The 12,689-nt window shown below is 36.3% G+C and overlaps 1 protein-coding gene across 2 annotated transcripts in view; it reads left to right on the forward strand.

The window, feature by feature from the left end:
- Nucleotides 1-12,689, forward strand: part of UTP20 (UTP20 small subunit processome component) — an 86,270-nt gene that overhangs the window by 46,936 nt on the left and 26,645 nt on the right. For both annotated transcript variants that reach the window (XM_086400962.1, XM_086400963.1), the window contains 10 exons: nt 1,875-2,092; nt 2,702-2,846; nt 4,478-4,565; nt 5,464-5,607; nt 5,850-5,900; nt 6,007-6,159; nt 7,470-7,625; nt 7,946-8,086; nt 8,507-8,644; nt 12,417-12,556. In XM_086400962.1, the coding sequence (XP_086257088.1) occupies nt 1,875-2,092; nt 2,702-2,846; nt 4,478-4,565; nt 5,464-5,607; nt 5,850-5,900; nt 6,007-6,159; nt 7,470-7,625; nt 7,946-8,086; nt 8,507-8,644; nt 12,417-12,556 (1,374 nt within the window). The remainder of the gene's footprint in view (nt 1-1,874; nt 2,093-2,701; nt 2,847-4,477; nt 4,566-5,463; nt 5,608-5,849; nt 5,901-6,006; nt 6,160-7,469; nt 7,626-7,945; nt 8,087-8,506; nt 8,645-12,416; nt 12,557-12,689) is intronic.

Genomic DNA, 12,689 nt, shown 5'->3' on the forward strand with positions numbered 1-12,689 from the left:
TCTATTCTTTATAAAACGCCATCTAAATTTGCACGCAGCACTCATGGTCACAAATCAGTATCCCTTTATGGACATTATGAGCCATTAACAGAACCTTCATTGACTGATGGTTCAGAGATGCTATGTTACAAAAATTAAATGTGTTTACTGAAGGGTGATGGCAGCAGACTTAAGTTTGTCCTATCCAGTTTGAAGAATAAAAGATAGAATAAAGGAAAATGTGTTTTGTCATTGATTCAGTGAAGTTAAAACCTTGGCATCAGTTTACAAAATTGGGGTCATACCATATAGCTATCTTTTGATTTTGATTTTTCATGTATATTTTGTCATGAACCCCATGTCATTAAATAGTCTTCAAAAACAAACTGAACACCTTGACATTGTCTTCCTCAGGAAAGCCTATTTTGTCTTTACTGTCAGAAGGGCTCTTTTAATTCCCAGTTGGATAAAGCAATTTCATATCTTGTTTTTTTATTGGACGTTTATAAGCCGCACTTCATAGGCATACTTGAAAAACGTTTTATAGTTGTATCATTGTTACACAAATAAGGTATGAAGAACTTTCACCAAAAAAGACTTTACAATAGTGATTCCGTTTTTATGTGAATTAGGTCCTCATCAAGGATAGAGCCACATCACTGGATGCCATTTCATTCTCTTCTACAGTTTCCCTCTCGTTGACAGTAGAGATGATAATATGTAAACTGTCTTGTTTGGTGCCTGCCCACACTGTCCCCAGTATCTACTGGACAAACTTGTATGAACATAACCTCTTAGGACTTTTCTTTGAGTTTGTCAGGACTAAACATGTTCAAATGCTTGAGCTCTTTTTCCGGTGATAATGAACTGGTAAAGCCAAACTATTTGAATTTTTTCAGTTTGACCTTCCTACTAATTGTTAGGATCGCATCTCTCACTGTAAAACAGTTGCTGGTTTATGTGTAGCTAGAAAGCTTTTGTGTTCCCCGCTCTCCGGGGCATTGTTTGAGGCTTTCATTATTGGGGATGGGTTCATCACCTTTCCTTTCACAAATGATCCTAGTCTGAGTGTTGCATATCCTAGATCAGCAAGTGTTTATTTGACCTGTGGTCTGTATTCCTGATTTTCATGTTGTAGTGCATTGGTTTTTATGTGAGTGTATAAACATTCACCGGAGAAGGCGATGGCATCCCACTCCAGTACTCTTGCCTGGAAAATCCCACGGACGGAGGAGCCTGGTGGGCTGCAGTCCATGGGGTCGCTAGGAGTTGGACACGACTGAGCGGCTTCACTTTCACTTTTCACTTTTATGCATTGGAGAAGGAAATGGCAACCCACTCCAGTGTTCTTACCTGGAGAATTCCAGGGACTAGGGAGCCTGATGGGCTGCCATCTATGGGGTCGCACAGAGTCGGACACGACTGAAGTGACTTAGCAGGAGCAGCGTAAACATTCACATTCTAGAAGGCTTATAATTGAAAAATAGCCTATCTTTAGTACATTTCTCTTAGAACTAGCAGTTCAGAGCTCAGTTTTACCCCTTATTAGCTTAGTGGCTTTGGACAATTCTGTTTTTGCATCTATAATGTAGAGATAAGCATACCACCATAACAGAGATGTTACGAAGATTAACATATACATAAAAAGAGAAATACACATAAAGTGCCAAGATAATATGAGAAATACACATAAAGTGTCAAGATAATACAATGTATGGTGCCTAGAATTATAATCCATTAAATTTTAAAGTAATTTCCCTTCTGAGCTCATTAGCTAGCATTCATCTGCACACATACACATATATCTTCATTAAACTGAAAATCCATAAGGAACATGTTTTTAGAAATAAACATATTGAGAAAGAAGGTGACTGTTTCAATGTTTCCTCTTGCAGATATTTCTGTTTCCTGGCTAAACAGAAACCTGGGCACCCAGAATGTGATATCCTGACCAATGTTTTTGCGATTCTCTCAGCAAAAAACCTCTCTGAAGCTACAGCTAGTCTTGTGATGGAAATAGCCGACGACCTTCTTAGCCTTCCAGATTTTGAACCCTCAGAAGCAGTTTTGAGCTTGCCGGTGACAGGATGTGTATACACAGAAAGTGCAGATGGTACGTAAGCTGTACAGAGCAAAGGGTTCTTCTACTTTTGAGGTATCATTTGTACCCTCAGAGTGAAAAAGTCAATAGAATCTGATTCTTCAGATAATCTAAGCTATTAAGAGAGTTTCTCTTCTCTAGGAATTAATACCTAGATTAATTAAATACTTAATAATTCAGTTTACATAAACTGAATCTTCTTTGCAGTAGTTAGAAATTCAGAGTATTTACTCTCCAGAAAGCTCAACTGTCCTCTAGGACATTATCGAATGATTTCCACTGTCATGTCTCTGAATTCTTCTTACCATATTATCCTAACAGTCTTTTAGTGCTACTGAAAGTGGTTTAAATAAAACTTCAAGGGTCTCATATCGGATTTTCAATTTAGATAATGATAAAGGAAGCCTGGCATGCCACATGCAAAGGGTCAGACATGAGTTAGTGACTGAACAATAGTATAGATGTTTTAACTAAGAAGAAATTTAGTTAATCTTGGAGGTTGAAATGTATGAAATTTTCATGGTAATTGAGTGCCTGCCTTTTCTGGCATTGAGAAGATATTGTATAGTTATCTTTTAAGAGTGTAGTTAATTAAAATCAGTACATTTATCTATATTTCAGAGTCTATCACAACAGGAGGACGATTAACTCTACCTCATGTACCTGCTATTCTCCAGTATCTCAGCAAAACCACAATAAGTGCAGAAAAGCTAAAAAAGAAGAAGAATAGAGTACAAGTCAGTAAGGAACTTGGCATTCTTTCAAAGTAAGTGGTCTATTGGTTCTTAAAAGGTAATGTTACAACTTGTGATTTTAATTTTTTTAAATTATATTTGGTTTTTCATTTGCTTTGGTAAGGTAAAGGTTAAAGGTTTAGGTTAAAGGTTTTAGGTTAAACCTAAAAAGGTTTCAGTATTTTAAATGTCCTCCAGTTTTCAGTTTATGTAGAATTCTTTTTCTTTGCTGGAATAGACTTTTTATGGCATCTGTCTTTATTATAAAAGATAACAGAGTTTTCAAAATTCTAAGGTAGACTAATAGATTTGCTTTATTAGCCTTTGCATATTTTGTTCAATTAGGATTTTGCATTATGTGAGATCATAAAGTTGTAGTTTTTTAGTGGGATTGATAAAAATAACTAACTTAAAAGAGCAGGTTGCTATGTTTGTTTTTTTTAAGAGTCAAGATCTTAAAGATTTTCTTAAAAATTCTCTATATACTAGTAGACCTGGTAGTAGGTAACTGTGATTTCTATAAAGTGTCTGGTTGGTAAATCTGAATGCACAGAATGATTGTGTCTTTTTTGTGGGGGGATGGACCATGCCATGTGGATCGTAGTTCCCTGACCAGGGAGCAAACCTTTGCCCCCGGCAGTGGAGGCACGGAGTCATAACCATTAGACCACCAGGCAATTCCCCCAGAATGGTTATATCTTAAACTCTAAATTGTTACAGGATTTAGTTGTTGAAAGTTTATTTTTTCTGTTACTTTCAGCAACAACAGAAAATGATGTGTTAAATCTTCCAGGAACTTCTTTTAAATGTTTTGTTTATACTAGTGTATTTCTAACTTATGCAGAATGGGAAACCATACCAAATTATATTTATTACATTTTATCATAGGCTATGTGGTAGTGAGATGATAATGATGATTAGCACTAGAAAGACCAGGGTCTTTCAAGCCCTGCTCTGCCACTTCCTTTCTGTGTGACATCAGTCTCTCTGAGCCTCAGTTTTCTCTGGGCAAAGTGGGGTTAATAATTCCTATATTATATGGCTTTTGTGGAAGTTAAATTGAAATGTATATAAAGCCTAAAACGAATCTCGACACTTAAAAATGTTATTTCCTTGCAAAATAAGCAATTACCAATGCACAATCCGGAGAAGGCAATGGCACCCCACTCCAGTACTCTTGCCTGGAAAATCCCATGGACAGAGGAGCCTGGTAGGCTGCAGTCCCTGGGGTTGCTAAAAGTCGGACACGACTGAGCGACTTCACTTTTGCTTTTCACTTTCATGCATTGGAGAAAGCAATGGCAACCCACTCCAGTGTTCTTGCCTGGAACAGTTCTTGCCTTGCCAGTTCTCCCACTGGCAAGGTGGGAGGCCGTCTATGGGGTCACACAGAGTTGGACACGACTGAAGCGACTTAGCAGCAGCAGCAACAGCGCACAATCAGATGTCACAAGAACAATGGAACGGTAGCCACCAACCTGAAGATGGAAGGAGAGTGGGCACTGTTCAGAAACTGAATTAAACTTTTTACACATGTTCACACAGTTACAAGCTACCTGGGTCTTTCCTCGCTGATGTTTTTCTACAAAAAGTTTAACTTCTTGGGAAATATTCCTATCTTACATATCTTCCTTACCTATCCCATTTGTTTTTCCTTCTCCAGGATCAGCAAGTTTGTGAAAGAAAAAGAACAAAGTTCTCTGCTCATTACACTGCTCCTACCATTCCTCTACCGTGGCAGTGTTGCTCAGGTATGAATTCACAGCAGTTATTTATCTTTGAAGTGACAGTTTATTATTAGGTTTATTTGTGAAAAATAATTTTATTGGTTAGAGTCTGTGACATATTTGTCTCAGAGTATTTGTGAGAAGACTTCATAAAGAAATATAAAACTGAAAACAGGGGAGAAAAATTGGGACAGAAAGGAATGAGGGCAGGTAAGAAAGTGAAGACTTCACTATCTGCTATTACATAAAAGTCTCACCTCTTTGTTTTCCTTTGTTTAGCTTCTTATTCGTTTCAGGGTTCCCCCCCCCCCCCCCGGCTTTGATCAGTAACAGATCTGGAACCTGAGGTGTGCATTGATCTTAAATGTGAATGATAGTGATCTTAAATATGAATGGCAAACTGAATGAAAAGTCAAACTGGTTTCATATTCACATATATTCACACATTGCTGAGAGTCTCTGGTATGATTTTCAAACCCTAGTTTAGACTTTATTTTTTAAGAGTCTCCCCATTTCTAACACTCATTTATAAAGCCTTAGTAGTTATACTAAACGACTCTTAGCATGTAGTAATTGCGTTTTAGAAGACCACGCATTTCTGCACAACTGAAAGTGTGTGTTTTTTGTCAGCAAGTTCATTTTCTTTGTTTCTTTTTTGACTAGAAAATAAAAGAAATTATGATTTAAAATCATGTATATTTTCTATTAGAACTGAAGGAAGAAACTGTTGATGGGCACTATTATGGGGTTTTGATCAAGTTAAAATGTTAAGAACTTTGAAAGACCATAAAATAACTTTTCTGATTACTACTACTTGTTACACATGTTTATTTGTTTTCTGTGCTATAATATATTAAAACCAACATGACCAGTTTTCTGAATTACTGAAATATGATTTCTCTCAATGTTATTATTTCTTAAGGATACAGAAATTGACATTCTGGTGACAGTACAAAACCTGTTGAAACATTGTCTGGAGCCTACAAGCTTCCTCAAGCCTCTAGCAAAACTCTTCTCAGTTATTAAGAACAAGTTGTCAAGACAGTTACTTTGTACAGTTTTCCAGGTCTGTAATACTCATTTTTATCCTAAATCACTCCTTTTTCAAAAGATCACTATGACATGGAATGTATACTAGCAGCTTTCTTGGTACCAATATGATGTTTCCATGTATTTTTGAGTGCAGGCAGGGAATCAAAGAGGATGGGGAGCAGAAAAGTTAAGGTTGTATTCACTAATAATATACTGTGGGGAGCAGAAAAGTTAAGGTTGTATTCACTAGTAAAACACTGCTTTCATTCCTTTTAGACCCTTTCTGATTTTGAGAGTGGATTAACATATATTACTGATGTTGTCAAGGTAAGAAAGAAAATCTTAAGTCTTTTTTGCTTCAAAACTATTATTGTTTTCCTTATTTAAGATTTATATACCTTCATTTATATGGTTTCACTGGCATTTCTTGTAGCTTAACGCCTTTGATCAAAGACATCTTGATGATATCAACTTTGATGTTCGCTTCTCGGCATTCCAGACCATTACCTCTTACATTAAAGAGATGCAAACTGTAGACATGAACTACCTAATCCCAGTTATGCATAATTGTTTCTATAACATGGAGGTAGGTTTTTTACAGTAAAAATTTATGGATTATTTTTTATTGTTTTGACAGTACAGCCGTATAACCTAATTTCTTAATTTGGTTTTGGGGGGGGATGGGATTTTTAGTATAAAATTTCTTTTAGTTGCACAATATTTAGTTTAGCAAAGACCATACTGTTATGATATGAAAGGCAGATATTTTGAAAAAAATAATGTATGTGGAAGCACTTTGAAAAGTCAAAGCTGTGTATTAGAATGGGAAAATTCACAAAGACAAAAAATAAATTAGTGGTTATCAGGAGCTGTGAGGGGAGAAAGAAATGAGGAATGAGTGATTATATTATAATGGGTACAAGATTTCCTTTGGGGATGGTAAAAATTTTCTATAATTAGCTAGTGGTCATGGTTATAAAACCTTTGGAATATACTGAAAACCATGAATTATACAACTTAAAAGGATAAATTTCATAGTGTGTCAGTTAAATATCAATTTTTTTAAGTTAAAAAGCTATATTATTTGACAGTTTCCCTCTTTTATTGATACAGTAGAAATAAAAAGGTTTGGAGCTATATATTAAGTGCGATGTTGCTAAAATGAATTAAATTTCAAAAATAGGGAAAATGAAACCCTTGCTTAATAGTTAACTATGTAGTGGTATCAGTAATCTTTTGTGGTATTTTATAGTTATTTGTCAAATATTAAGGATTAAGTAATAGAGGAAAAAGTAATCTCCCCATTTGGGGCTCATTCTTCATATATCAGAGTTCAACATAAGGGATTCTGAATCACTGCCTGGTTAGCATAGTTGAGAATAGTTTTCTACACTTACAACCTACCTTCTTTATAAACGAGGAGCTCTGGAGCAGCTAACCAGAATTACACCAGCCTACTCTGTCATTCTAAGTGAATGGCTCATTTTGAATATTGAAACTGGCTTTAGGGAACCTTTTATTCTCTTTGCCTTGAGAAATAAAGCTAATTAAAAACTGTATCTCATATTTCAATTAAAAGGCGGGGGGGAAACAACCCATGATGTATAAAATACCAGATTTCAAAAGACAAAATCAGTAATTTTACAAAAGTACATACCATAGTATTTTCTCAAATAACCAGCCCTTCTCAGTAAGCATGATTTTTCCAAGTCACTTACTGTGTTCCTCACACCCCTGTATTTGTTCTTCCTTAAGTGTGAAGTGGCCTGTGGGACATTTCTTAGTAGAGAGTTTTATACAGAAGAGTGGCTAAATGTTACAAGCTCTTTCATTGGGAAATAATAGTCCATATCACAGGTATTGCACAGTATAATTTGGGCTTTTTCCTGTGTCCAGTTAGGAGACATGTCTTTAAGTGATAATGCAAGCATGTGCTTGATGAGTATCATCAAAAAGCTTGCTGCTTTGAATGTCACAGAGAAAGAATATAGAGAAATCATTCATCGCTCTCTGCTGGAGAAACTGAGGAAAGGATTGAAGAGCCAGACAGAGGTATTGAGGTTTGCAATTAAGTACTTGTTATCTGTGGGTTTTTTGTTTGTTTGTTTTCCTGCACTTCTGCTATAATTTGTGGAAAAGCAGTCAACCTTAGTACACTTAATTAAAATACCTGATTGTATAAATACTCACCAGACTTTTAACAGGGGAGTGGGAATGGAGAAGAGAGCAGTCATTTCTGATTTTATGTAGTTTGTTTTTACATTGGGAATGTTTTAACTTTTTAAAAAAATTTAATGACTCTTTGGTGTTTCTTTGTATTATTTAATCAAATTCTTAAAAAAAATTTTTTTTTCTTAACTTGATATTTGCAGACTATTCAACAGGATTATACCACACTGCTTTCCTGTTTAATTCAAACCTTTCCAAATCAACCAGAATTTAAAGACTTGGTTCAGCTTACTGATTGCCATGATCCAGAAATGGACTTCTTTGAGAATATGAAGCACATTCAGGTAGAAGACAATTCTGTTTTTTTTCCCCCTTGTCTTTGAAACAAACATTTCAAAGGTTCTCATTTTAAAAGATATATTTTAATTTTCCAGAAAGTTTTGAGCTTCTCATTTCTTGGTCTTTGTGGTCATCAGATTTGCATAGGACATGCTTGTTTGCTTGGTGGTATCACAAGCCATAATAATAGTGTCACCTTTCCCTGCCATTTGCTAAGAAGTTTAAATGCTCTAGGATTCATTGGTAAAGAAATGCTATGCATTATGTCTCTGGAAACAAATCAAGGCACAGGTGTTTGCTCATGTAACACATGGACTGTATTTCACTCTTTTAATCTTTTTTTCAAAGAGGAATATGATACTGAAATAGAGCTGATTGTTGGTGAGCTCATTCAGTAACTAATTTATATTTTATCTAACTCATAGATCCACAGAAGAGCAAGAGCCTTGAAGAAACTGGCAAAACAACTAATGGAAGGCAAAGTCGTGCTGTCTTCTAAATCCCTTCAGAATTACATCATGCCTTATGCTATGGCACCAGTTTTTGATGAGAAAATGCTCAAGGTAGGGCGTTAGCTGTAGAAGCCAGTAAATTTTTCCCTGTACCGTGACAGAGCTTCTGCAAAGTGTGGGTGGGGCTGGTGGCATCCATACTGATGTTGTTCACCATAATTAAGAGACTTAAAATAGTTCTTTAAAAAATAGATCTTATAAAAGCCCTTAAAATTGTGCCAGGCACATGCTCTAAAAACGGTGGCTATTATTTTATGTTCACTATTATTAGCTCACAAAGGCTAACCACAGAATATTTCCTTTCACAGAAATGATCACATCACCAAGATGTCATACTTTTATTTTTGTATCATAGGCCTTAATTCTCATTATTTTCCCAAATGGCTCATAAGAAATGAAATAAAACAATAGCTGCCTTTCTTCAGCACTATACCAGATACAGGCACAATTCTGATTTAATCCTCACAGCAACTCAACCCTATGGGGTAGGGACTGTTACCACTATTTTATAGGAGAATAAATTGAGAATAAGTGAGGTTATATAACTTTCTCAGAAACATACAGTCAGAACCTATATTTGAACTCAGAATGTCTTCAGATTTATACTACGTATGCCTAAGAATGGGTTTCCCTAGTAGCTCAGACAGTAAAGCATCCGCCTGATGCAGGAGAACCAGGTCAGGAAGATCCCCTGGAGAAGGAGATGGCAACCTACTCCAATATTCTTGCCTGGAGAATTCCATGGACAGAGGAGCCGGGCAGGCTACAGTCCATGGGATCACAAAGATTCGGACACAACTGAGCAGCTGACACAGTACCTAAGAACAGTGCCTGCACATGGTAAAGACTTAATGAATATTTAAGTCTAATTGACCTAATAGCAGGATTTATGACTTGATTTTATGATTTTGTTCAAGGATAGGTTTCTTCTGTATTTTCAGGATGTTTAAAGAATTTTTTTTTAATTTCCTAAGTAGGTAAAAGAATGAGTCCCTAAATTCCAGTTTAAGGAGCCGGTAAGCACCTCAGAGATAGAGGGCAGTAAAACAGGAAGGAGGTGTAGGTAGAAAAAATAAACTGTTTTAGCTTTGGTTGGTATTGGTTTGGTATACCTTTCTATTGTTTTTAACCTATTTGTGATTTTTACTTTTACTTTTAAAGTTGGTTTCTTATAGGTAGTATATATATCTGTATCTTGCATTTTTACTCAGAGTGTCTCTGCGTTTTGATTAGTTTTAGACCATTTGCATTTAATGATTATTAATATGGTTGGGTTTAAATCTATGATCTTGTTATTTTTTATTTGTCCCATTTTTTCCTCTCTTTCCCCCTTTTCTTCTTCTGTTGGATTAACTGGATATTTTTTAGTGATTTTATTTTACTTCTGTTGGCCTGTTAGTTATCTTTGCGCTGTTTTTTGTTTCATAAGTTTTATCTGTATGTTAGCTTTAGACCACATAATACACTGTTGTTTTTGCTTCAAACCATCAGTTATCTTTCGAAGAGATCTTTAAAGAAAGGATCTTTTGTGTTTGTTTCCATGTTTTTAATTCCGAGTGTTCTTCATTCCTTTGTGTGGGTCCAGATAATCACCCTGTATCATTTTACTACTGATAGGAAAACTTTCTTGAAATTTTTTGTAGTGCAGGTCTACTGGTGATGAATTCTTTCAGCTCTTGTTTGTCTTTTCTCATCTTTGTTTTTGAAAGATAGTGTTTCTAGGTATGGAATTCTAGTTTGACAGGTTTTGGATTTTTTTCCCTAATAACTTTAAGAATACTTTGAACTGACTTCTCGTTTATACTGTTTCCAAAAGAAGTTATCCTTTGTTTTGAGTGGAGCATATCTTTCCCCCTCCACCCCCCACCCATTTTTCTCTTTATTACTAGTTTTAAGCCATTTGATTATCAGGTGCCTTAGTGCCTTACTGTTTTGTGCCTGGAGTTTGTTGAGCTTCTTGGATCTATAGATTTGTAGTCGTTGTCAGACTTTGAATTTTTTGCCATTACTTTTTCAAAGATATTTTTGGTTCCCCTTCTTGCCTTTCGGAGAAGGCAATGGCACCCCACTCCAGTACTCTTGCCTGGAAAATCCCATGGACAAAGGAGCCTGGTAGGCTGCAGTCCATGGGGTTGCTAAGAGTCAGACATGACTGAGTGACTTCACTTTCACTTTTCACTTTCATGCATTGGAGAAGACAATGGCAGCCCACTCCAGTGTTCTTGCCTGGAGAATCCAGGGACTAGGGAGCCTGGTGGGCTGCCGTCTATGGGGTCACACACAGTCGGACACGACTGACATGACTTAGCAGCAGCAGTAGCTTCTTGTCTTTGGAGATTACATCATATATTAGGCTATTCCAAATTGTCCCATGCCCATAACTCCCTGAGGCTTTTTAATTTCCTTCTGGGTTTCATTTGGTTTCATTTTTCTACTACTGTGTCTTCACATTCACTAGTGTTTCCTTCTGTCATGTGTAATCTATTGTTAATCCCATCCAGTATATCTTCCCTCAGAATTGTCTTTTCCATCTCTGTGGTTCAATTTGGGCCTTTTTTATGCCTCGCATGTGTCCCCATAACATGCTCGTGCTTTCCTCTCCCTTCTTAATCATGCAATACAGTTATATCAGTTGTTTTCAGGGCTGTGTCATCTGTGTCATTTCTATGCTTCTGTTGTTTGATTTTTCTTCTTATTAGATTTATTTTTCAGCTTCTTTGTATGCCTGGTAATTATTTATCAGATGCCAGACATCATAAATTTGACTTTGCTATGTGCTGGGTATTTTTGTATTTCTTTAAGTATTTCTGAGAATTGTTTTCAGATGCATTTAGGCTACTTGTAAGTAGTCTGGTCCTTTTGAGGCTCACTTTTAAGCTCTGTTAGGCACGAGTAGCTCTTAGTGTGATGCTCATTTGAACCTACCACTGAGGTACTAACCTTCTGAGTACCTGAATACCCAGTACTCCGTGTATCGTGAGGTTTTTCTCTCTGGCTGAGAGGAACATGAACTATTCTCATCCCTGTATGGTCTTTGATGATTGTTGCATCTTTTCCTTTTTGGTAGTTCTCTTCTCATCTCTTCCTTATTCAGAGTGTACTGGTCAATTCTCAGCTGAAGCTTAAGGGGCTGTTTCTCTGGGCAGCTTTTCTCTCTGAACTCTTCTCTCTGGTACTCTGCCCTATGGACTTTAGCTCCACAGCCTCAACTCTGACCCCTTAACTCAAAGAGATACAGGTCTCTCTTGGGGTTTCTTCTCCTGTGCTATGGCCTGACAGTATCCCCACACAATCAACTGAGGGTAGTTATAAGGCTCTTTTCATTTGTTTTCTTTCTCTCAGGGGTCACTATCCTACACTGATGTCCAAAGTCTGAAAACTGTTTCATATATTTTTCTCTACTTTCCTCATTAAGGTATGAGAGTAAATCTAGCTTCTCTTCTTCATGAGATCTGAAAGAGTTGTCTCCAAAGCATTGTTCTTATGAGTGCTCAACAGTGCAATCTATAGTTAACTTTGACATTTATCAACTTTTATACCTTGAATTTACTTCACAGTTGTAGGGTTGAACCTATAAAGGAGGTCTGAGTGAAATAGAGTCTAAAATGTGTTAAAGCCTTTAATGAAAGGAAGATATCATTTGAAATTGACAGAAGCTTTTCCAGAACTAGAGGAAAACTATTTAACATAGTTTGGGCATTCTTTCCTTTCTATAATTTCTGATCACCTGCTGTCTAAGATTTTTATTGTACCAAGTTAGCTGTGTATGTGTATTTTATTTGCAAATACTTATTCTTACTGATGCTCTTGATTTGTTTTACAGCATGAAAATATAACCATTGCTGCCACAGAAGTTATTGGAGCTGTTTGCAAACATCTCTCTTGGTCAGCATACGTGTACTACTTGAAACATTTCATGCATGTCTTACAGGCGGGACAGATCAGTCAAAAGTTGGGTGTCAGGTATGGCCAAACTTCTTATTTTTGTTTTGTTTTTGAAATGTAAAATTTGGATTCTTTTCTGAAATAACCTTTCTATAATCCCAAATTACTTTTAATTTGTATCAATGAGGTGATACTAAGATTTGTTAAAGTA

Source organism: Bos grunniens, chromosome 5, assembly GCF_055505025.1.
Source record: "Bos grunniens cultivar Pamir isolate PY7600 chromosome 5, Bosgru_T2T1.0, whole genome shotgun sequence".
NCBI lineage: Eukaryota > Metazoa > Chordata > Mammalia > Artiodactyla > Bovidae > Bos > Bos grunniens.